The following is a 27,541-nucleotide window of genomic DNA, read 5'->3' on the forward strand; positions in this document are numbered from 1 at the left end:
AATATAATATCAATGCAGTAGTAGACTTTTTTTATCTGACATTATGATAATGGGTAACCGAATCGTGTTAATGGCAATGGAGTGTCTTTGCACTACGTTCCCAGATTCTCTCTGTCTACCCTGCTATGTGCGGAAAGTTCAAATCGAGTAAAAAATTAGGTACAATGTTAAGATACCAATATGCAATTCTTTCAATCACTTTTTTGTAAAGAAAAGTATAAAACTTGTATCGTTGTTAATGACATCTGTTTCGCGAACCGTACAAGACAAGATAAGTACATCTAAATTCAACAACTTAATAACATAAATATAATTAATAAATAAAACTTTAAAACTAAAAATAAGAACAAAAGCCAAACTCACCGTCCAACAAGACGGAACCACGGGAACCTATCGTAGAACGGATCACCGCCGGTGACCGACTCGATGTTGTGATCAGGCGAGGTGGGCGACAACTCCGCTTCGTTGTGATACATTTCACGCATCAGCTCTAAACGTTGTCTATAAAAATGTAGATAAAACCTTTAAATATTACGTTTAAAATGTAATTTTTGATGCTTATTTGTACATAATCAAGTTGTAATCTATAGGTACATGCGTATATGCGTCAGCGCGTGCAAGCAATTAAAACTAAATGCTTTAAAATGTTGTAAATGAGTTATATTTTTGACATTGTTTACATTAAAATCATTTTAATACAGAAATAAACACATACATAAAATGTAACCTGAAATAATATTGAGATAGAAGCGTCAAATGTTCCTAATGCTCAAATAATGAATTAGCGATAAATTTTGAGTGAAATCATTGAATAGTGCAAGTAATGTTGTCTTACAAAATATCGTGATCTTTCAAAGCGAGTACACACAACAAGAATGACATACACACAACGAAAACAATATGGCGATAATTTTCGTCCTACTCCTGCTGGCTCCTCTAACCGGCTCCACGTTAAACAGTCCAACAAAATGATCGTCTAAAAGCAGACAAAGCGCATAGAAGCGTGTCTGCAAACTTTGTGAATGTTTAAACATAATAAATACTTAAAATCCTGTACGTTAGAAGGCAGAAACAAATCAGTCAAGACAATATATCATATGCCTAATTAAGACTACTTAAGTCGCCACGAATTTCCTTCGAACAGATTCGAACTCGCTACACGCTGGTTTGTTTCTCCCGGACCAACCTCGAGGGTAGCAGGTTCGCTAGTGACAGTCTCGTGTTGTTAGCGCAAGTGGAGATGCACTGTAGAAGGTCGTCGTTCGTCGCGGCAGGAGCGGGCGCGGGGTTGAGGGCGGGGAGCGCGGGGGGCTCGTCCTCCGCGCACGCGCCCTCGTTCATGTTGTATATCTGACGCATGAGCTCGAGGCGGTGGCTACGGACAATATATCCGCCTTGGAGATACACACTATCCTCCCTATTTGTTTTAAATTGGGCTATTTCTTTTAAATATAGTTGTTGCCCCATCATATCCTTACTATTAAATTATCGATATCACCTATATCCAATCCCGAAACTATTGCTTACTAATTTATCGTGTAATTGTTTTTTACTATATTATTTATGTTGTAAAGTATAAACCTATAATACAGAAGTATGTCCTCAAAATTAAGTTAATATGCGTTTTGTCTAGGTTAACCAACCAGCAGTAAAATGTTTAATTCGAATAAGAATAAATAACGATTATATATATATGTCGGTATAAAAACGTAGTTATGAAAATGAAAATAAAAAGCAGCAAAAAATAAAAGCGCCATTGAATAAATATATGCAGCTAGCATTAAAATTTTGAAATTTTATACAATATATATTATACTTACCTATACGAATACGCAACTACTATATATATTTTATGTTCTATATTATTAAATTACTGATCGAATCCAATTATATGAAATATAAAAAAATAACAGATATACATATGTAAGACAAATATAGCTGAGCAAAAGTGATCTTCTAAATAAAAAAAAAATTGTACAAAAATATATACATACTTTAAAAACTAAAAACGACACAAAACAAGGCCAAAAAAATTAAAAAATCCTATAACGCAATGTGATAAAATAAATATTAAAGTAAATAAAATAAATATAAATAACGTATGAAATTGATCATAGTCATAACTTGAAATGTATATATTAAAACAATAATAATATCTTTAACAATATTTAAATAATAACAGTTAGTGTTTTAGAAGCTCAATCACCTATAAAATTTATCATACATTTAGTAAAACTGTAGATTACAATTTCTCTAACAAAAAAAATTTTGTTATTATAATAATTTTAATATAAAAAGTATAGTTTAAAATATCTACTTCACTACCCTAACCTAACATTCCAAACCACATCACTATTAAAAACTACCAACCATCATCTTCATTTAATCTGCGATTGCACACACTACCTCTAGTGCACTACATCATGTAGGATGAAAAAGAAGAAGAAAGAAGAAGAAAGTAGGATTTAGGACCCTAACTTAAAAGTATCAACCAGAACGGCTTATTTGAATTAAAGACCTAGTACACTAGATATAATGTAGAAATCAAAACTACACCAACTATAGTAATCTACCGTCCTCACCGTAACTTCTCCAAGGTCCAATAATGAGTAGCTCCATTCTTAGTATCGGTGACTTCGACGGCAACCACAGTGGGTGCGGAAGGTCGATACTCGTCGTCGCCCTCGTCGCGCGGTGCGAGTTCCGCGGGTAGGGGCGAGTAGGGGGTGTCGGTTAGTAGAGTGAATTGGAATTGGACTTTTTTGCGGAGCTCTACTGATATTGCGTTGGCTTCCTGTTTTGAGAGAGATAGAAAAAATCAAGTCACGTAACGTAGTAACATCTTTTATGGTAAAGTTTAGAGGTTATAAAAAATATATTTTTATTAAATTTCAAAGATATTTTTAATTTTTTTTTTATTTTATAGTTCACAAAGATGAAGGGGACGTTAAGTTACTTTTTTTTATTTAAGAAACAACAAAATTACATCAGAGACTTTGGAGATAAAATTCTACATTCGGCAAAATCCAAATCTGTATCTCGACCATAGCAAGAAAAGAAAATATTTTAACTCTGCCTAAAACAAAAATATGACAAATAGATTAAAATTACAGTGAAACACTTTATAAAAAAAAAAACATAAATACCTTCAAAAATATAGCATTCCCCCACAAATCGTCCCTCAGCGAAGTAAACTGGTGATACTTCCACTTGCGGAACGCCCACGCGGCGAGCCCCACCTCGCGCGCCGACCAGCATTCTGTCTCAAACAGGGGATTCACTGCCCCACCACACGCTATTGAGTTACGCATGTTATGTATGGAGTTCGTGTATTGATTTTTTTTTTTCTTGTCATTATTAGAGTAAATATATTTTTTTATAGATTTTAATATATGATTGAGCTTTTTGGATGTAATTTTGGTCTTTTAAGGAAAGAAACTTTATGTTGGTGATTGTTTATAGATATTTTTTTTTATAGATGAATGAAAATTAATTGGATCTTTCAGTTGATGGAAATGAAATGAAAATGAAACAGTGATGATAAATAATTATTCTAGTATTAAATTATTTTTAATTTTTAATATACATGTACTAGTACTAGTATTTGTAAAAATGCGAAAATGTGTTTTAATCTATATATTTATGTGAATAAAAGCTAGTGATAACATAATTTTCCATAAAATTACCTAATACTTTAAAAGTTAATGTTTTAATAGGTTTATATAGCAAAATAAATAGGTTATATTATATTTACCAAATATATCTTCGTCGTTGTGGAAGTCTTCGGGCGTGTAAGAGCTGTACATGGACATTGTAACGCTTTGTTCTTCCACTTGACGTTGTAGAGCGTCAATTCGTGCTTCGTAGTTCTGAAAATTTGTTGATTGTTTGACTTATATGAAAATTATTGCTCAGTTTTATATTAAGATTTAAATAAGAATAAAATAAAACTACAAAATAATTTATAATAAAAGAAAATTCTAGAGGTATAGGATTTTTTTGAATAAACTGAGAAAATATTTAATAATTATTTTTATCTTCTTTCTAATTAAACCGTGTTGGTTTTATTGGTTATGATTATAAAATATATATAAAATGCAATAAATGAATAAAATATCCTTTTATTTACGCTAACACTATCAATATGCTGACCAGTATTTGAAATATATTATTTATACATATATTTTTTTATATATTTACCTTCCTCTGCTCCTCAAACTGCTGGTCAGCGTGTTCCTTCTCCCTGCGGAACTGCTCCTCGAGGGCGACGAGGCGTTTCTGCATTTCCGCCTTTAGATCGATACCCTGCTTCTCTAATAACTCGCATTGGGCGTAGTCCCAGTCTACTGTTTCAGTGTCGCTTGGAGCTAAATTGGAAAAAACATACATACAAAATAGGTTTTTAGATCTATTATTTAGACTTTATTAATGTATTATTTAGACTAGTTGAAATAGTAGAATTTAATATATTCAAGTTTTCATTTTTACATTTTTGCTGTAAATTCAATGTTTGGTTTATCTAGTAAACTTAAGCGTACGTTTAAGTTATATATTTTTTTAGATTATTTCTATTATAGGAAAATTATATTTGGTTAGATTCAATTATGTCTACAAAAAAATATATTTTGGAAGAATCAGCCTCTAAAACACTTTTTAAATGACTTAAAAACTAAAAAAAAATACCTTCAGTAACACTCTCGGTTAAATCGTTAACTGTGTCCTTGTTGCTGGGGAGGTGCGGCAGTTGCTCGCGCGGCTGTCCGGGGTGCGTGAAGCGGAACACGTGGTTCTTGCCGAGGATTACGCGCGATCCCGTCTTTAGGATTATCGGCTCGGTCACCTAAATAAATAAATTAAAGAATTATTAAAATATAATATGTTTCATAATATATAAAAAAAAAGATTTTTGTAGATGAATTACGTACACAATTATAAATTAAAATCGACATAATTATCCATAAAAATGTATCACCATAATTACTATTGACTTCTACTTTGACAAAAAAATAACTATTTATTTAGTATTTTGTATAAAATTAATCTATGATGAAATCATATAAGAATATATAAAATTACAAACCTCGCGTCCATTGACATAAATAAGGGCCCCGCGATGCGGTATAAGGCAGATGACGCCATCAGTGTTCTCAAAGATGCAGTGTTCAGTTAAAATGTGAGAGCCACAAAGTTGGATATCTTGCGGGACATTCCCTTCTGCTGTGCCAAGGCGAGTTACACCTAGAAAAATAATATAAAAATTAATTAATATAAAAAAATATACAGATAGAAAAAGTCAAGCATTTTAAAAACAGCCAGTATTTGGAGTAATCGTTTAGTACTACAGACGAACTACGAATATATTTACGAACATAGCAGTAAGAAAGATATGTTAATTTCAATTATAATAAATAAATAATAAAAATCAATAATATTAGTGTCACTAACGTCTTATTGAGTAGTCTAATGGATTCAAACTGTAACAGCTATTGGTGCGAAACCATCTGTCATTAGATATCCCTATTAAGTTTAAACTTCTATAATATAGAAAATATTATAATTCTACGTATCATTTATATACGTATAAGTTTCTATTACAAAATTAAAAGAACATACTTATTGTAAAACAATTTTTTGACTTACACATACGTCATATATAATAAGGATATTTGGCACAATTTTTTTGTGACAATAATTTTGATTTAAGCAGGATAAATAACAATTAAATCAGTAAAATATGAGGATATCATATGTCCAGATCACTTTATGTGACATGTATTCTATAACATAATTATTGGTCTACAAAGAAATAAAAAACATATGAAAATTAAAATTCTACTCGTTTCTACGATTTACCTAACAAATGTTTTTTTTTTTTTTTTTAAACATCTATTTAATAGATCGAAAGGATATCGATATACTATCGATTTCAATGTCAAAAAATTGACTTACCATCCTTAATATAATAAAGTAGACATTCCGATAAATTGGGATCTTCATTCAGGTTCACCAAATGTGGTGTTTTCTTTGGTGAATAAACTCCTACGGTGATTCCCTCCTTCACAGCGAGACCCATTTCAGCGAACACTGCTTCACGTTGTACGCGTATTTGTTCTGTACGTTTGAGCTTTTCTTCCCAAGTTTCGTTAAGTTCTATTGGATAAAAAAAATATTAATAATTTTTTTAGCAGACTAATTAGAGGGTATTTAGTTTTTCAGCCAATTTTTGTGCTATATCTAAACTTCAAATTTATACCAATTAAATCGATTATTCAACCTTTGTTTCAAGCTGTATCCCGCATGTAGCAGAGTAGGACTAGTTAAGGCCCTCCGATCCCCACTTTCTGCCGAATTCTGGGGGCAATGTGTGCTGAGTTCAATCGAACCCAAAACCTGTCACGTTTATAGTAAAAGGCTTGTGCACCTGCGCCACTTCTCCTCGCCTGAGCCATTCTCCTAAAATTCACAAATAGAAATTAATCGCTTTCAAATTCTTCATTATTTATTTACCTGCAATAAGTTTTTCAGAGGCCTGCAGCTGATCCACAGCCTCCTCGGCGATAGTCGTCGCGGCTCGTGACAGCTTTGGCGAAAGCGCTTCAGACTCGCTTTTCTTGCGCGTTGGTGATGTGTTCTCCTCTCCTGTTTCATCACATTATTTGTATATAGAAAAGAAAGAAACAAATACATTTCACTTTGACGTTTTATGACGTATAAACAAACATGTCAAAAGAAAATGTTTACAGGGGGTTGGAATAAAGGTTCATCTTGCTCTTTAAAAATAACATAAAATTATAAATTTTCAAAAAAAATAAAACAAGATGAACCTTGATTCCGTAGTCCCATAAACCTTCTCTTTTGACATATCTGTTTAGACTTAGGGACCGTCGATATATTCCTTTTCGTATGTTTAGATTACCACCAAACACTGTCTATTACAACGGAGAACATAGTGCCATCCAAAACCAATACAAGTGCCAAAATGACCCTTGATGATTCCTTATATTACTTTAATAATGACGAGAAAAAAAATAATACGAATGGCCAAATTTTTTGTACACAAATATATATAATATAATTTTATATAATATATAAATCAAAGCTACGACACATGCTCTGCGTAAGCTTAGCAGCTGGAATATAAAATACTACTAAATTAGAAAATTTATATAATAATCCTTAAAATTGGGCCACCGTTATAATATTACATTGGAATTATAATATAAAATACTGAACGGACACAAATAGTAGAAAACATGCGAAGCTATGAAGCTCTTTTGCAATATATGGATATCAGATAAACACCGTTCGCGACATTTTTTGTCGGTAAATTGTATTTAATGTTCTTTCCCGATTGTATCCATGATTAAAACTACTATTTTAATATTTCATATGTAATATTTTATATATAATAACGATATTAAAACATCATAATTTTTTTTTATTTCTATTACAAACATTTGTAAAATAATTTAAAACAAGTAATAAAGTAGTTTTATTCATCTAAAAAGAAAGTGATTATTTGGTAACTCGTTTTTAATGTTAATATAAAAATTAGAGATAGCGAAGTAATTTATATTTTCGCCGCGAACGGTCAACACAGGCTGAGCATTTCAACTTGTGCTGTGAAAAATCGTGATATATACGATGTCGTTTTTTTTCTTTGTTAATTTTCTTAAATTCTTAGACATTCTTAGCCAATTAGTATCTATTCTTTGCTTAAAATATTAAAATGCTCAGGACGTTATAATACATACTGTCATACACTTTAGAATATCTGTCGTATAGATATCATTATATATTTCATATTAAAAAATATATATCTATCAAATCCTTTTTTAATAAGAAACCAACACCAATATATAAGTATAAGCGCAGGTATATAACGTAACCAATATATATGTACCTACAAGGTGACGATTCATTTACTAAGAACGCCTACGACGCCACAAGCCTTGGAGTAAGGGTGCATTATCTTTCATTTTTAGGTGTCGAGTTGCCAGTGTGAATAATATTATTTTATTGATTTTTTATCTGGCAACCCCGAGGAGGCGAAGCGTACAAGGTGGGGTGTACATATGCATAAGCCTCTTTACTTTACTTACTGGTAGGTTGTTCTTTCTTTTCATAAACGACTCTACCATCTGGTCCTTAGCGATTGAAAACAAAAGTTCAAGTTTAGTATCATGGAAATTGACGTTTGTGGCGTTTTATACAAACAACGATCTATCAATTCACATGACGACTAACCCTATACACATAATAGTAAATATACTTAAATATATATAATAGTCATACCTTCCTCGACATCAATGCCCTCGGCCTTGAGAAGTTCTCGCAATTTGAGGATTTCCTCTTTGAGCTCGCGAATGAGTTTGGCGTTAGCATCTTCGTTGACGACTGCCTTGCATACGATTTGTTTAGCACGATCTGCATATCTGTATATAAATATAACATAAAAATTAAAAAGTTAAAATGTTTATTTTAGTTTAATTTAATATTAAGCCTAATAGTGATTGGCTAATGAAAAATAAATCTCGTCGTAAAACAGCAAAAACGAAATATTTTATTCATGTGTAATCTATTATTAAAGTTACAAACAATAGTTTTTTAAAATCTTACCTCAAAGTACTTAAAGTTTCGTCGTAATTAATATCAGCGGGAGATATAGCTGCTATCATAGCAGTTTTGGAGTTACCGCCGAGATTTTCACGCAACAGCCAAGTGAGGACAGAGTCGCGATATGGAATGAAGTCTGCTTTCTTCGACTTCTTACTCTTTGATGCCTACGAAATTTATAAAAAAAACGCATTATTAACATATTACGGCCACAGATAATAAAAGCACGTTGTGGATTTGCTTATTATTACAAAGCTAACAACAAAGAATAGTAAAAACAGATTATGTTTAATCTGTGATTGTGTGTATATTAAAAATGTACTCTAAGCCCTATTGTTTAAAGCTAGAAAAATATCTGCACATGTTCCTAAATTGTACAGTGCTTTAACTTTACAACACTATTATTCTATGTACATAATTTAAATGACTTTTTTTGCGTAAGCCAATAATTGGTCTATACAAAAGACTATTTAAAAATCGTATAAAAATAACTAACTTATATTTCTATACATATTATTACAGGCAAGCAACACATACACACGGTAGAAGAACATACATTTGTATTTGCACGAAGCTTTGCTAAGTGGGGGTGTCTGTACGTACATAGGGGTTTCATTAGTACCTACGTGTAATAAAGCTAAGGTGTAAAATATGTCGTCGGTAAAGTTCCAAATCTGTGCAAGCAGATATAACTTACATGTTTTATACAATATTTAAAGTTATTGAAATAATTTCTATATTGCAATTCAATAAAAATAAGAGGCCAGTGTGGCCAAAAGTATGACTGTAAAACCGAACTGGTTGTGGATTCGATCCCCATTCGAAGAGATGAAATATTTATTTAAATTTATATTTTCGAGTTTCGAGGCAATGCGCGGCGTTGAGTTCTGCCACTCAATACGCAATACCTCCAGAATTTGGCAAAAAGTGGGGAACGGAGTGTCTTAACACTAGGTTCCCTCTGCCTACCCTGCTGTGTGCGGGATACAGCGTGAAGCTAATTTATTTATTTAAAAATAATTCATATTATTTCGACTTTGCTGTGAATAACACAGAGTTAGAACTTTACCAACGTAAACGTTTACATTTTGGTCCCTATATAACGCTTCTACTCGTATAAAACACAATGATAAGACATAGACTTGATAAGGGCATTCCACTTACCGACTGCACGCATCCAAACACACAAGATGCAGTGGGACAGTTGAAAATCGTGTATAAATCTAATATTTATGTACATATCTTTCAAAATACCATAAATTTAAGATAGAAAATATCGATTATTTTTATTATATTTGTAAATATTTAATATTTTCAATTTTATATGTATTTTAATCATTTAGTTTTTTAACTTAATATATTTTTTATTGGATATTTTTTTATAAGCATGCACAATAAATGTAGAATTTATTAAACTTTTAATTACCATACGTTTAATTTATTACCATTATATTAATTTTTGATTATTTATATTACATTATATTCACAAACTAGCACTCGACGGTCACACACATTCTCACTAATGTAACAATTAGCAAGACCCACTACTTTTACATACATATTAATTTGTACAAAGTTACATACTTTTTGATAGCAAAATTTATTAGCTAAATTAATATTTATTCATATATATATAAATATGTTAACATATTTTCCCACTTTTTCACCGAATAATTTCGGATTAATATCAGCGGAATAATTAGAGAACCAAACCATTCTTCCTTAATAAGTAAAGTATATCAAGGAATAATAAGCCAAGTTAATGTTTTCATTATAAAATCGACAAAAAAATATTTTATATATTTCATTTTCATCTGGCAGTTACTTCTCTTATAACATAATATAGAAGCATCACTACACACTTTTATCTCACCCAACCGTTACTATCAACAACTACACAATCATATCAACACCAAATAACATAAAAAATAATAATAAATCACTTACAATTTCCGCCAAAGCTGAAATAACTTTGCCAAGAGTGGTCAATGATTTGTTGATATTCGCGCCTTCCTTTAGTCGTGTGCCCTTAGCGCCGGTGGAGTCGGCTCGCTCGGAGCCTGCCAAGTCTACTAGAGATATCTTGGATACCTGGAGACGAATATTAGATCTTTGTAATTAGGTTAAATAAAAAAGATTAAACTTATTTCAAATATTGATAGCTTAAAAAAACCTTTAAAAATGGCAATATATCACACGTCTGAGGCGGTATAACTTCAACTGTATTAAGGATTTCAGTGTATTTATGTATACATACAAATATATACATAATTTAAAATTTAAATAAGTATTATAGCTATTCTGTTCTTCTTACTTTTTCGGACACCAAGTTCGTTGTTTTATCATGCCTTTGCTGTGTAAAGAAAATAGTGAACACAGCGTGGGATCGTGAAGATGTTTCGTTCATGTTCGTAGCTGCTACGGTTCTGTGGGCAAAATATATATGATTCAAATATACTTCGTCTAATAGGCAAGAAAATACAACAGTTGTAGACCCTTTAATTAAATATTACTAAGGTTAGGATTTCTATCAATTATACAATTTTTTCCTACAAATATTTTAGTAATACATTAAAATTTAAGTGTAATGCATGTTTTACTAATATGTTAATGTTTACCATTTTTATCTTTTTAATTAGCTAAACATTTTGTTTGGATTTATTCTCTTATCGTATATCGTTTGACCTATATATATTATAAAAAAAAAAACTACAATACTTTCTTTGAAATCCTAATAATACATTCATATATAAATATATAATATAAAATAAAATGTAACCTTAATCTAATTATATTAGTGGCATTACATTCAATTAAAGTCACTATCAGTGGAATCCACTTACATTTCTATGTCAAGGTGAATGCTGCATGCACTTTGGTAACGTGCATGGTGCATCCTCTGGGGAGTCGACTTGAATATGTTTAGCTTATTAACAATTATACTAATATAAATTAAAAAACAAAAAAAAATCTTTAATATTTGCATTGCATGCATTGCATGAAGAGGTTTATGACAGAGGCCGAGGCGAACGAGGTGTGTAGAGACAGTAACGTTTGGCGCTCCGTTCTCTCTGTATCTAAGTGAATATTGTAAAGCAGGTTCTCTCTTTTTATAGTATAGATGCATTATAAAATATGCATTTATTAAAACAGTCGTTTGATTAGATCAAAAGAAAATTCGATTTACTTTAAATCAAAATTCAAAATTTACTTAAAACTATTGTTTAAATAATATAGACACATAATAGCGTTGCAAAACCCAACAATATCTAGATACTAAATATAACATTTCTCACATCTCTTTCTTTGAGAAAGTTCCTAAAATATAATATTTAGTTAGACTATTACATACCGAGCCTTGTTTCCCTCATCGATGAGATCATAAATATCTTGATAGGACATAACAGCCAGTTTGCTCAAATCCTCAACGTAGGGGCCGAGAGCCGGGTGCTCACGTACTCGCAAATTGCCTTTATTTTTTGGATTCAACAGATCCCGGACTCGTTCGCAATATATTTCCATGTATGATACTTCAACCTATTGAGAAATCTTAGATTCAGTATGTTATTTAATAGAAATCCAAAGGAAAAGACTGAAAAAAATATTTATAAAATAAACAATTATAAATGAAAATATTTTCATTTCATATTTTCATTTTTTTAGAAAAACATATGTTTTTCTTAATTCTATAGGTAAATATCTCGTTACCGAGTAAGTGAGATCATCGCTTGTAGTTTGCCGGATGCGCCTGAACAAATCTTTACATATCTGAGGGATGATGCCCTCTTGGCCTTCCTCTCCTCTGCCCATCATAGTATACGACTTCCCCGCACCCGTTTGTCCGTAGGCGAATATGCATATATTGTAGCCTGTTAATAAATAATAATACAATAAATATAGTACTTAACTATAAAACAAATTCAATTCTTATTTTTTTTTGTCAGTTTTTTAAATTATAAATAATATTAGGTAGAACTCAATGACGTACCATCAAAGGCATGTTGAAGCATTTCTTCGCCGATATCTTTGTATACCATAACTTGAGATGAAAATTCTGGATCACTGGGCTGTAATAAAATTTATACAATACATTACAATTTTAATATAACGATTCTTAAAATTAAATTGATCGAGCAGTCAGCCAGGTCTTTGTTCATTCATGAATTCTGCCATAAAGTTACTTGAACTGAGAAACATTCTGCATGACATAGTAGTTCATTACAGTAGGACCCTTCGGTCAAGTGTCTGCCAGACTTAGGTCGTGAACCCTCCTTAGAGGTGAGACTAAACTTTGTTTTATTTACCCAAAGCTAAAACTTTGAATTTTGGCTACGACTGAAACAAAATTCATTAACCGAAAGGCCAGTCGTGACGCAGAGGCACAACCGTGTGACTGTAAATGCCAACAGTTGCAGGTTCGATTCCCACTGGATAAAATGAAATGAATGCCACTCAACATGCAATACTTCCAGAATTCGGCGGAAAGTGGAGAGCGGTGTATCTTAACACTAGGCTCCCTCTGCCTACCCTACGTACGGAAAACAGTGTAAAAATAAATAAAGTAAATAAAATTCATTAACCCCTCTTTAAGTAACCCCCAAAATATTTGTTCCAAAGTTATTTTTGTAACGTAACAACATTCCCAACGTCCAAGGTCCAAGCCGCAATCACTTGTGGACCGTGGAATCCACAAATTCTAATCTCGGAGGCAATTAATAGCAATTGCGACATCACCGCAGATTTCCAAATGCTCCGTTTGCGGTTTCAATTTCAATTGGACAATACGTGGCTGAGATTGTTTTATAGTTGGAATTAAGAATTCTTAATGTTTATTGTTTTTATATATACTTACAAAAGTTTTCCCCAAATAAAATGAATTCCATTCATGTGTGTAACATTTGAGATATTCCCATTTATTATATTTGTATATACCGTGTCTAAATATTATTTTACGAAGTATAATTAGATTCAACATTAACTTTAAAAGCCACACTCCCACGCTCACTCTCTCTCCGTAGATAAAAAGCTTTTTTTGAAAGTAATTTAAAAAAAAAAAATTAAACGATAAACAGATATCAATTGTTTTATAATATTTTTAAAAAAATTGATATATCCATCATAGAAATTATTCGTACTCCGCTAGCCCCTTTCGAAATGGGTATTCCATGATTTGCATTGCATTTGCAAGATTTTGATGAATATGTACATATATAATTAATGCTAATTTCGTTCGCCGACTGCCGCAACGAAATGGCTGCGAAAGACGGTTTTGACATTCGTACTAAATTAAATATTGTTAGAAATTTATTTAAACTCCAATCAAGATTTTAAATATACCATAGTTCTATTGTAATTATTAAATGCATATATATTGCAATACTATATTTAGATATCAAACAAAGATATTTTGGCAACCCCATATTTAATTAGGTATAACATTTAATCATTGATGTGAAAAGACGCAGTTACATACATACATCAATTAATATAAAAACGAATTTACCTAAGTTTATTTTCTAATCCACGAAAGCTAGATCCATCATTAACGAGCCGTCATAATCCCATGTATTACGTTATATAAAAGAAACAAAGTAAAGTTTAGATTAGAAGCCGTACAGTGAATACAGGACGTTTCACAGATATCTAATACCGTAATCGCGTTGACGATTCAATATGGCCGCCGCCGAAAACGCGGGAAATTTCCGGCATCCATTTGTAATTTATGAAATATTAAAGAATAAAAATGTATTATTTAACAATATTAAATTAAGAGTTATTAATTATAATTAAAAGTCAAACTATTAAGAAATATTATTTTAATAGTGATGTCAATTTATCTAATAAAAGAAAGAAAAACTAACTATATTTCTATTTCAAGACGTAATTTCGAACTAATAACGGCGGTCTCTACCCTCGGAGGGCGTACAGGAAATGTGTAGGAGGGAGGCAATCAATTCACTGTAGCTACAGAAATAGACTTCGTATATAATGTATACAAGAATATTGTCTTATATTCTAACTTAGCGTTCGATAAGGTTGAATTGAAACTTACTTCGAATGAGATATAACTACATATGAACATTTTAATAGAAATAAAAGTTGTTTAAACTTTAAAGTACTTTTATTTAATGCTTTTATTTCAACGGCATTGATATGGGAACCATTTTAAAATATTATTTTTAATTATTCATTGAACTGGTTATATAAACTAATAAGCAAACAATAATAATACTTACATTGTGCGACCAGTAGGAGAAATCAAAGTTGAAGCTTTTAGCGCTATCCTTGTTGCCCGGAGGTGCTTTTGGATTTACTATAACTGTAACAAAATATAACAATATTAAGTATATATAATATGAAATCGAGAAAATAAAATTATTAATATTTTCATTTCCTTTCTACGGTTACGAGAAAAAGCGAGACGTTGAGTTTGACACTATACGATGAACGGAAGTGTCTTAACACTAAGTTTCCTCTGTCTACCCTGCTATACAAAACAGATAAAAAAATATATATGAAAAAACAAAACTTTTAAGCAAGATCGCATAAAACAGTATGTTTATAGAATTTGTATATACATAATTAATTTCGTTTTGGTGTCACATTTTATGACATGTCTTGGGTTTCTTTGTTAGGTAAGTTAAGTTAAGTTAAAGCCTTAGGTGTCGTCGCGACGTATCGACCGGCGTTGACGCCGACGCGACTCCCATCAAGTACCTGACAGGTACCCGAGGTACCCACTCTCAGTGAAACATAACGGAAATAACTATTTACAGGGATGGCTTGGATAGGAAATGTGATTATAAAGCAATCTAAAAGTTTAACATGTTTTTCGTCTCGTGTCTAAATATAAGTGAAATACATTATAAATATCGTATATATGTTTAAATGTATATAGATTTTTTATAATAATTATTTTAAGTTATAGGAAACTGTTGACTTAAATACAAACATAAGCTAAACTGAAGAAGAAATTATTGTGTACATTTCACTGAAAATTTGAAAGAAACATTTATGTATTTACTTTTATAAGAAATAGAATATGGAATATGATTTTTTTTGAGACATTCTGTTAAATACAAAATAAAATAAATAAATCAAATTCACGCTGTATCGTACCCGCACACAGCAGGGTAGGCAGAGGGAATCTAGTGTTAAGACACTCCGCCACCCACTCCCACTTTCCGCCGAATCCTAGAAGGCAGAACTCAACACCGCGCTTTGCCTCGACACCAGAGCGAAGAAATGGAAATATAAACGTAAATAAATATTTCACTTCCTCGAGTGGGGATCGAACCCACAACCGTCGCGGTACAATCACACCCTTGTGCTACTGCGAAACGACGTACTTCACATTAAAAATTCCTCAACACAATCTCTTACTGTATATAATGCAAACCATTTGAAGAGGGTAACATTTTATGAGTCGTCAAGTTGCAGACTGCAGGAGCAATCTTTAGTACTCTCCCAGCTCTTCCCGACAGTAATACAATTTCATTTTATTACTTACTTTTACATCAAAGTTACTTATATATTTAGTTCAGACTTAATGTGTTTTCATATAAATATTTTTATTTTAAAGTAACATTTATTTATTTAAAGAGGTCATAGAAATAATTAAGTTAAAAACTACGTAAAAATAAATCAATAAACTAATTTAACAAATGAAACATATACAACTATAAAATATAATTCAATCCATATTAAGAATATTATGGTTTCTTCGTTTCATCTTTTTTTGTTTGCATTTTAAATTTATTATTCTGTATAAAAATGTTATTTTCCAAACAAATATAGATAATATTTTTAAGAAAAAAAAACTATTGAAAATAAAGATTTGTTTGTTATTTGTTATAACTTTAGGTAAAATGCCACTAAAATTCTTTTCGACGTCTCTTGTACTTTAAAAAGTGAACAAAAAGATCTTGATATTGAAACCTAATAATAAATATTAGATAATAAATATTTTTAAAAGGAATTGTTTTAGATAAATAGATAAATAGACAGATTTAATAATTAAGAAAAAATGCCCATCCTTTCACCATTATGAATACCATGAAAAACACATTTTTGTATATGTTACTATATATTATCATAACATCATATAAAATTTGAAATACAAAACGCTTCATGAAACCGAGGCAAAACATAAAAGACGCATATTTCCCATAGTATAGGAGACAATGGAATGAGAACCCTCTCCTATTTACATATTAGCTTAAAAGCTAACCGGAACAGCTGGCGGGCAGTATTGTTAGGTGTACAAAGCGGGCGGTCCGGAAACACCTTCATATGCCAACATTCAGCTCAAGGCTGCTGCAAAACTATACCAATAAAATGGAAACGGGGAAAACATCCGAATAGCGACATATGTAAATGCAATACCAATGTATATTTTGTATGTGTATTGCAATAGTTCTTCTTCATAATAGAATCTAATAAAAACATTATTTTCAATATATATATTTTTAGCGTTACGCTATATCCCACACACAGCATGGTAGGCAGAGGGAAACTACTGTTAAGACACTCCGTTCTCTTCTTCCCAATTCGAGACAACTCTTGTTGAGTGGCGAAACATAAATCCGCACTTTGTTTTTCCAGAGTAAACAAATGAAAATAATTAATTTCCCCTAAAGCGGGGATTGAATCCACACCACCATCGCAATTACAATCACGATTTCCCACTTCGCCACGAAAGCCTATTTATATGTAATTACTAGCGGCCCGCTCGCGGTTTCACCCGCGTGAACTATGTTATTATTAATTTCTGTCTCCATGGCTACGTCCTAGTGACGTCTATGCAAAATTTGAGATTCCTAGCATTTGTAATAACGAAGTTTCATACAAACTTTCAACCCCAAAAACAACCCCTTAAAAGTCGAATATTGCAAATTCCCGTCTTAGCGAGCACCTACGTCCTATAACTAACTCTTATGCAAAATTTTAGATTCCTAGCACATGTAGTTTCTGAGATTTCGTGATGAGTAAGTGACCTTTCGATTTTATATATATAGATTATAATAAATTAGCATGCACGCAAAACATGCGTATAATTCTTACCTAACTACCAGCAATGCATTTAAGTGACGCACAATGAGAAAAATAGAATCTATTAAAGTATATTATTGACTAAAGTTTTACAACACGGTAGGGAACAGAGTGTATTAACACTATATTTCTTCTGCCTAATACAGCGTGAAGTTGATATTTTTTTACAGACAATATATGAATATAGATGAAATACATACAGAAAAACACAATTAAAATCAATTGTTATTTTCGCCTTTTCAATTCCATTCAACATTGAATGCGAAACTCGTTTGTTCTCCCATATTATATTGATCGTAGTTTATTGCAGCTAGAAAGAGTTTATTGCCCTCTCTGCCTTACAGTTTGAATTTTCTACAAGTCTAGCCCCTTGTGAGGGGTTGGCGTATGCGTTTGACCTAAATGCTTCGTCTTTGTTCCAGACAAGCCAGGCTAAAATGTAGGCAGAGTTAGAGTAAATGTTCTTTTCACTTTGCTTACTCGCGCCTCTTGAGATCTGGTGTTTTTTTGTGAATAATATCTTAAGCCTTGGTAAACTAATGATTGGCAGTCAATTTTATGTATAACTAGCGGACGCGCGCAGCTTCGCTTGCTTATTTAGGGGGTGAATTCTAATAAAGCACGAAACATGTGTTCAATGAAATATTTTTAAGAATCCAAATTTCAAATTTTATAAAAATCGGTGGCGTTTTAAAGATTTTTTCATACAAACTTTCAACCCTTTATTAGCACCCTTAGGGGGAGAATTCTAGAAAACGATGAAACACGTGTTCAATTAAATACTTTTAAAAATCTAAATTTCAAATTTTATCAAAATCGGTGGCGATTTAATTTTTTTTCTATACAAACTTTCAACCCCTATTTCACCCCTTTAGAGTTAAAATTTTTCAAAATCCCTTCTTAGTGGATGTCCAGATTACAAAAGTAAACATCTGTCCAAATTTCACGTTTCTACGCGCTACTGTGCGCGCTTCTTACCTCAGTCAGTGAGGACAAGTTCTTTTACATATATGTATAATAATTCTTCTTTAAAAAGAATAAACTATAAAATAAAGTAAAAATACTGGTTTTGATAACATTTTTATTGTTATAAAACAGGCACTGTTTATTGTAGGTACTTATTAAAAAGGTAAGGCACTAAATTCTAATTTACTTTAGTAGGTAAAGATTTTTATAAAGCGACCTTCGTTCGGCTTCTTGTTACTCATTAGTTTTTCTATTGTAGCCTTATAAAGTAACAATGACTACAATTTCTAGAATAGCGAATGTTAGATTAAGTAACGCGAATCAAACAAAAAATAAATAAAACAGATATTTCATTAAATTTAATAAATATTTTATATATTCAGTCTTAAACACGGTTTTCTCCGCGAAAGAGAAATAAGCGGGTAATGCTAAGGCGGAATTGAATGCTTTTTAATAAAATACTTTAACATTTCCACTAATAAAGAGTTTTGTATTTCGCAACTACTTCTCTCTGCTCTCTAGAACTGAGCGAGTTTATTTCAACTATTTCTGCTCGCTCGGTCCTCTCCGAACTATTAATTGGTTTAACATAGTACTTAATGGGCCCGCTCTTCTCTACATGGAAACCGGACTTAACGCTTTGTCTCTCCCACCCGGTTACAGCAGCAGGGCAGAGAGAACCTAGGATCAAAAAGTGGAGATATCTAAGTAATTTATTAAGCCTAAGGGCGAAACGAAGCCATAACTACCACGTTTACAATCACATGCTAACCCTCTGCACTACGATGACATTTTACTCCAATAATTATTACTAAAAACATATAAATAAATATCTTTAATATCTTATTATAAAATTTTCAAAGATTCCACTAAAAGAAGAATAAGTAATAATAAATAATGGCAACTTCGAGCACTGAATCGCGCACCGACGTCGCCGGCACGTTCCTCCCGTTACAGAGAAACGATACAAGTTTATGCGCCATTTGTGCCTGGAAACTCCCAAGCTAAGCTTAAAAATTACATTTACTCCAATAAGCAATTTTAAAACTTTATGGCTAGTATTTTATAGATAACTATTCTATACTATGTCTATAATAAATTGACTTTTACATTTCATGTTTTAGGTATAGTTTTTATTTAAGATTCGCCCGCTTGTTTATTAATCTGAATTTGATCTGATGATCTGACGAATGAACGGAAGTATCTTAAAAAAAATATAGTACGAAATTTTTCAGTACTCGAAAATTACTAATAATTTTATATTTCAATCGCTAAGCTTTTAAATCTATATGGTGTTATTATAATTATAATCTAATGGTATGTAATAACACTGGAACGTAAGCTATTAAATCAAAGCCAAATTAAAGGGAATTAGGACCCCCCAGGGGACTCGTTGCTGGAAATTGCTTATTAGCCACAGGGGTGCATTACCATTCTAGCAGAGTTAAGTATTTTATATTATCACGCTGTAGTCAATGACGATTTCAACAGTATCGAATTGAAACGTTGTTTAAATCTCACAGAGTTAATTTAATATTTTTAAATATGGTTACTTTTGTACTATATATATACCATAATAAAGCCTAAAATAATACTTGAATAAAATTTCCAAAATTCTAAGTGATACAGGTACAGTTACGTGGCATAACCAACAATTACTGCCCTCCTAAAACTAAAAAAAACATACATAGTTCATTCAAATTTATTAAAAGTCAAAAATCTCTAATAAATATTTTAATAAGTATAACCAAAACATGCATTTTACCTAAATCTTTTTCTGCAATATATTTCTAACATAAGTAAGTCATATTTCATATATATCCCTTATACATACTTTTCTATAGAAAATGAGCCATAACAGCCTACGCCCGTTTTAGCTCACAAGCTTCGTATAATGAATATTCATGATTCAGTATGGCTTATACTGACGTAAGTGATGACGTCCCACTTTCGACTAACCCACACTTATTAGGGATGAGTGGGGTACGTTCAAAGATAGCTCTTGTGTTTTATTTTTCACTAGTGGGCGCGCGCAGCTTCCCATGCTTATTTGGACCCTTAAGGGGATATTTCTAGAAAACCATGAAACATGTGTTCAATTAAATACTTTTAAGAGTCTAAGTTTCAAATTTTATAAAAATCGGTGGCCATTTAAAGATTTTTCCATACAAACTTTGAACCCCTTATTTGCACCCTTAGGGGGAGAATTCTAGAAAACGATGAAACACGTGTTCAATTAAATACTTTTAAAAATCTAAATTTCAAATTTTATATAAATTGGTGCCGATTTAATTTTTTTTCCATACAAACTTTCAACCCTTATTCCACCCCTTTAGGGTTAAAATTTTTCAAAATCCCTTCTTAGTGGATGTCAAATGTATGTGTCGAAAGTAAACATCTGTCCAAATTTCACGTTTCTACCATCAGCGGTTACGGCTGTGCGTGCGTCTTACCTCAGTCAGTGAGGACAAGTCCTTTTATATATAAAAAGATAATAAGAGGGTAAAAATGCTCTAAGAATATTGAATAAAGATATTATTGTTTTATAAATATTGTAACTTTGCTATAAAATACTTAGCTCGAATAAATAAATATTTGTATGATTTCCAGGACATAATATAAAAAAACTGAACTTTAATTAAATTATTCCAGTTAAAACTTGGATTTAAACTAACTGAAATGAAAAATGAACGAAAATAATCTTTTAAATAGCCAATATGAAAGACGAGAGTAACGTGATAGAATGTTGACAAAATAAGGTTGCCTTTTTAAAAAGAAACTACGGAATCTCATTAAGAAACACAAAAAGAATCTTACTCTGTTTCTTTTATTTGCTGGCTGTAGCCGTATTAATTAAGAAGACTTTCTAAAGCAATTTACTTGTTATAATTAATGCTGTTTATTGTAAAATAACAGTGTTATGTTGACTAGTTGATTAATCTATTCATTTATTTTTATATTCTTTAACATCACATGAAACATCAGCTTCACGCTGTATCCCGCACACAGCAGGATAGGCAGATGAAACCTAGTGTTAAAACACTTCTTTTCCTGCTTTCCACCGGATATTTCGGACGTTTGCCTGGTGAAACTCAACTAACGAAAATATTACGAAAAAAAGAAAATATTACCAAATAATAATTCATCCCCCGAGTGGGGATCGAACCCACAACCGATGTGCCTCAGAATAGCGTTATTAAAGCTCGAAACCAAACAAATAACAACTATCCCCATAATATCGCTATCTAGTTTTAGATAAATATCTATTTACATTGTAATCATTTATCGATTGCTAACTTTACATCGAGATAGAGATTCTGAAACATTGTAGTGCCGATATCGATTTGGAACACAAAAGCCTTTCTTATTCGACCTTGGAAACGGCGGCAATCACGTAATGTAACTTTACTATTGTAGTTATGAGGCCAGTCGAGGAGTGGGAGAAGTGTGTGACTGTTAACGCTACTGGTTGTTGGTTCGATCCCCACTAGCGGAAATAAAAAATATAAATAAAAAAGGAAATTTTCATTTCTTTGCTCTGGTGTCGAGGCAAAACGCGGCGTTGAGTTCAGCCACTCAACACGCAATGCCTTTAGAATTCGCCTGAAAATGGGCAACAGAGTGTAGTAACAATAACATAAGGTTCCCTCTGCCCACCCTGAAGCTAATTTTCGTTATACTAATTGAACGTGTCTATTGAAGATTACAATTTGATATCGCATCGGCATATTAAAACTTTAATTTTATTCAAGGTATTAAAAGTGAGTGCATTGTGAGAGTATGAACTATGAAAATACATATCTATAGGCACATAAACTTAAGCTTACTTAATTTTTTTTTTTTGTTTTCGGTTTTACGATGTATTCCACACACAGCAGGGTACTCGGAGAGAACGTAGTGTTAAGGCACTCCATTAAATATTTCATTCCCTCAAATGGGAATCGAACGCACAACCCATCGCGTTTACCGGCACACATTTATACTTACTCCTATACTCCTTAACACTTTAAATATGAATTAAATAGTTTTTTTTATTACCCTACAAAATAAAAGGAATTTACTATATGGCATTATAAATCTAGCAGAAGAACCATTATAGTAATAAAGCTATCTAGGGTACATGGACATCGTCCCCAAAATTTCTGGCAATATCCCAAACTGCGAAATGACTCACTGCGTCCCCTTTAAACTGTACTAATAAAATTAAAATTTAGGGTGAATCACGTTTTACTATTATATCATATTGTTTTATATTAATAGAATATGACCAACGAAAGATAAAAATGCAATTAACATAGATATAAAATATTTCTTAAAGCCTTATTCGGCAATTTAATTCCAATTTTGTTTTACATTAGGTTAAAATTAATAACTCGGTATTACAAAAACAAAAAATAAAATTCTTTCCTTTTAAGAACTGTATAGCCTGCCTAGTGTTAAGACACTCCGCCCCCCACTTTCCGTCAAGTTCTAGAGCCATTGAGTGTTGAGCGGCGAAACCTAACGCCGCTGTTTACCTCAACACCAAAGCGAAGATATGAAAATATTTCATACAATATATTTGTTATAAATAACAAAACCACTTCACAAAAACATCAGTAAATACAACAAAAATAACTTTATAACTTAATTACTTAAAAGCATTATTTGCTATCAATATTCATTAGTACGGAAGCTCTATCCAAGAGAACTTCCAGCATTCATCAACAGCGGGCGAAAGGTCAGGAGAGGGCTGGTGTTGTAAACGCCACTCTTCATTACACCTCGAGGGCCAAGGAGACCATTAATTCAAAGAGATCCGAAAGTAATAAATTGTTACGGTAGTCGTATTGTAAAACCTTATTTGAGACGCTTTAAAGTCGTTCCAATGTTTATAGATTAATTCTATATAAGATTTGTTTACCTTTAAACACATAATTAGGGACATGTAAAAACCTTATAGGCAATAATTTAAAAAGACTATATTATCTATTCCTCTAGAATTTGTGTTTTTTTGTAGAAAAATCGTATTCTTCAAGAACTACTAGTATTTGGTTGGAATAATCTCTGAAAGTTAGTTGAAATAAGAATAACTCAAAGACAATATACTTACTCGAAAGAAAATATACTCGAATCATGCAACAGTAAAAAAATGTTATTCTAATTACGAGAATTTGACTAAATTTAATTAGATATTTTTAGATATATACAAAAATTTTGTATTTAACCAGTCTACTCTAATAAACTAACCTGTAGTATTTCCAGACATATCAATGATGCACTTGCACTCGCGCGCGATCTCCCGCGAGTTGAAGGGGCGGACCCTCACCGCCACCTTCACCGACGACATGGCTGGGCTTTGATCAGCTACGCCACTAATACATCAGTGCTTCACCCGGAACGCACCTGGGGACAACGGAATTATATTAGACACAAGTATCAAAGAAACCGAAATTTAGAGAAAATATATCATTTTATAGAAGCTTCACGCTGAATCCCGCACACAGCAGGGTAGGCAGAGGGAACATCGTATTAAGATACTCCTTTTCTCACTTTCTGCCGAATTCTGGAGGCATTGCGTGTTGAGTGGCAGAACTCAATACTTTTCTCATACAGTTGTGACAAATAATAACAAAAAACATATGATTAATAGAGATTGAATTAATATTATGCAATCGTATATTAATAGGTACCTATACAATAGTACTGAAGTATTTTTATAAATGTAAAGATAAAAATAGGCAATAGTTGATGATATGTATTAGTTATTATAGATACTAATTGAGTATATAAATAATATTGCAATAAATATATATGATAAAGAAATAAATATAATAATGAGATAAAAAGAGCACTGATCGAGAGTCTGTACTACTCCTGATACAAAAGTATTTTAGCCTTTACAAATACAGCATTTGATTAAGATAATAATAATCAGAATATTTAAATTACACAATAGAATGACTGGTTTTAAAACAAAATTTGGCATATAATTATTAAGAGTTGGTACTGAAAAAATGTAAAAAAAAAAATTCATAACTTCGAATAAAAAAAAAATTTTTTTCACCATGTCTTTAATATAGACAAGGCCGTGATATTTTTTCAAATATTACAAGAAAAACAAAGATATCAAATATCATAGACTTCATGTTGGCAATGCCAATGTTAGAAACCTTATATATAGCGTTACGTAATTTAAGCCAAAATTTTGATATCGAGAGTACTCTCATCTTTTATGAATAATAAATAACGTATCCCAAGAACATAGTTATATTTACACTATTTTTAACAAGATATCATACAGTAAAGCTTAAAACAAAGAAAATATGTAATCTTTAACAATTAATCTAAAAAAATGCTCATTCGTTTAACGAACTGCGCAAATTACGACGAAACTTAATGTAAAAATGTGACCTAAAAACACTCGTATCGGGGTTAATAAGAGAGCACTATTCATCGAAAAAATATCTCCGCGTTTAACCTCGTTTTAATAATTTAAATTCTTAAATGAGGAAATGAAAGAAAATTGTTTGAAAACCGTAGATTCTACTCAGAACAGCGGAATTTGCTAATGACTTATGAATTATTAAATTAACAGCTTCACACTGTATCCTACATATAGGAGGGTAAGCAGAGTTGAGCTAGTGTTAAAACACTCTTAAGTTTCCTCCGAATTCTAGAGGCAATAAAATCAAAATATTTACAAAATCTGCATTTATGAAATAATAAATCAAAGAAAAATATGTGAAACATTATTTTTACTTAAAAAAAAAGACATTTTCTTATAAACATATTTTAAATGTTTAGAACAAAGAAGATTTTATTAAATAGCGGGTCAAGAGCCGCTAGCTGCTGTCACGGTCCGGATAGCATCTAAGCCAGCGGCGCACGAGTCGCCCGACTCTACCGTTTGAGTAAAGGTCATCGATCATCGATTTTCTTATATACATCTCAAATTTTATGATTCTTTACTAGTTTGCTACAATTGTTTTAAACACATCTGGGTTACTAATTACATTTATATACTTACTAAAAATTAAAAGATATTAAAATTAATGCGATTTTAAGTAATTTTTTATCTGATTTCAGATCTTAATCTTAGTCAGTTGTAAACTTAAATAATATTTCATACCATCGCAATCCTATTGCTTAAGAACATTATATAATAAAAATTCAATTTCCCACCACTAATTTTACTTAAACTTGAAAATTGAACGAAAGAGGTAAAACACTTAAATAAAGTTGCAACACAAAAGAAACGACAGCACTTTCACAACAAAATAAACCACTCATCCCTTGACGAGACGTATAAACGTATGGGACACAATCAATAACGTCGAGCGCATGGTCCCAATAGAAATTTTAAAGAAATCACAGTTGCTTACAGCACAAGGTTCGCGTACAAAATGGTGAATGTTTCCTGAAAACGAACGAATCCTCGCGTGCCGCCACTGCCAACGGTCGGCTGACCACGGACTCGAAAGTATCGGCGCCACGGCCGCTGCACTCCCCACGCACTTACGTAACATCCACTGCAACCTACATCTTCGGAACGGAACGCCTGCGAAATTTCAGGAGATCGAAGGCGGCCATGAGAACGTGTCGCCGCAGAGATGACTCACCGCGCACCTGAGCGCCCTCTATGCATTTCAGATGCGAGGAGCTTTTAACCTTGGACACCCAAACTGTGATCAGCACCGAGTCGCGGGAGACTTACCCTGGTCCAACGGCCGAGGGTGAGGTGGGGATGTGCTTCCGTTTGTTTTCAGAGGTATTTGAGAGCTGGGCGCTCTGATCAGGTCGCAGCGTCGGTCGGCATGACGTCGCCGACGGGTGCGCGGTGCGACTGCGGGCTGGAGGCGGAGGCACCGGAGGAGCCGCGGCGGCGCATGCGCGCCACCCTTCCAGGGCCTTCGATCTAGCGCCCCGATGCGCGCCGTCCTCCCCCGCCCTCCCTCTCCCTCCCGCGCCCTCCCCTGCCGCCGCGCGCACCTCGCACCGCAAAAACGTTAACAAATCTACACAACCCGACCATTTCAAGTGTTCAACTCCCAGAGCGCAGCTGAATTGAGCCTAATTACTGTATTACATTTTTTTATATAATTTTAAATTCCAACGCGTCGCCTATAGTGACGTGGGATTTTCTCAACACCTCTAAATTATGGGTAAAATATTGCACCTTTAAGAAATGAGCATTTTGATCATTAGTATATACTGTATAAAAATCTATTACTATTAAAAAATACTGAAATTTAGGCACAACACAAGCTTTAGCATATTTAAAAAACTAAATTTAATTTAAGTTGAAGAAACTTGTATAGTAGTTATAAGGTATGTATGTACAATTGTATAAAAGATATATTATATGGCCAAGTTTTATTCTTAATGTAAATTGTGTGACTTAATATAAAATAATTTGTTTGTCCGCCTGTTTATAACCTAAAAACTATCGTAAACAACCAAATATTATTATCAGATTATCCATAACAGAACATATTTGGAAATCTATTTTCTTTTAATTAATAAATAATACATATTAATCATTTTCCTAATAAAACACACTATAGAATTCTAATTGTTAACAAACCCTCTAAAATAACAAATATGAAAACATACAAAACGTCGTATCAAAATCAAAAATGAAACTTCAAAAGGTTCCGGCAATTACCCCGATCGTAACTCAGTTGTACTCGCGTTAACCTTGTTTACGACAACGTTACCCTTTTGAGGGCATTATGCGCACATTGGCACCGACGAGTTACTGCCCTAATGACTATTAACTACACAATGGCAATCTTAAGTTAACTTGAATATTTTGATAACGAGAAACAAAATACAATTTTACAGGACAGTCGTGCGTTCGATTCTCACTCCAGGAAATTAAATAGTTAATATTTTCATTTCTTCTCTCTTGTGTCGAGGAAAATCG

The 27,541-nt window shown here is 32.4% G+C and overlaps 1 protein-coding gene across 12 annotated transcripts in view; it reads right to left on the reverse strand.

Moving 5' to 3' along the window:
- The window catches only part of LOC146538878 (kinesin-like protein unc-104), a 38,828-nt gene extending 12,357 nt beyond the window's left edge, over positions 1-26,471 (reverse strand). For 3 of the 12 annotated variants that reach the window (XM_085185383.1, XM_085185385.1, XM_085185377.1), the window contains exons 1-21: positions 26,330-26,471; positions 23,863-24,018; positions 14,853-14,935; positions 12,605-12,683; positions 12,325-12,485; positions 11,969-12,153; positions 10,931-11,042; positions 10,564-10,707; positions 8,620-8,783; positions 8,296-8,435; positions 8,103-8,147; positions 6,508-6,639; positions 5,950-6,150; positions 5,081-5,238; positions 4,684-4,840; positions 4,201-4,367; positions 3,755-3,869; positions 3,147-3,295; positions 2,583-2,794; positions 1,187-1,375; positions 364-501 (exon numbers count right to left, since the gene is read on the reverse strand). In XM_085185383.1, the coding sequence (XP_085041509.1) occupies positions 364-501; positions 1,187-1,375; positions 2,583-2,794; positions 3,147-3,295; positions 3,755-3,869; positions 4,201-4,367; positions 4,684-4,840; positions 5,081-5,238; positions 5,950-6,150; positions 6,508-6,639; positions 8,103-8,147; positions 8,296-8,435; positions 8,620-8,783; positions 10,564-10,707; positions 10,931-11,042; positions 11,969-12,153; positions 12,325-12,485; positions 12,605-12,683; positions 14,853-14,935; positions 23,863-23,962 (2,831 nt within the window). In that variant the 5' untranslated portion in view covers positions 23,963-24,018; positions 26,330-26,471. The other 9 variants (XM_085185384.1, XM_085185380.1, XM_085185381.1 and 6 more) reach the window with 8 other exon arrangements.
- Between the last annotated feature and the right edge of the window lie 1,070 nt (positions 26,472-27,541).

The sequence above is a fragment of the Heliconius melpomene genome, chromosome 5, assembly GCF_056956725.1.
Source record: "Heliconius melpomene rosina isolate 202511_hmr_F chromosome 5, ASM5695672v1, whole genome shotgun sequence".
Lineage (NCBI taxonomy): Eukaryota > Metazoa > Arthropoda > Insecta > Lepidoptera > Nymphalidae > Heliconius > Heliconius melpomene.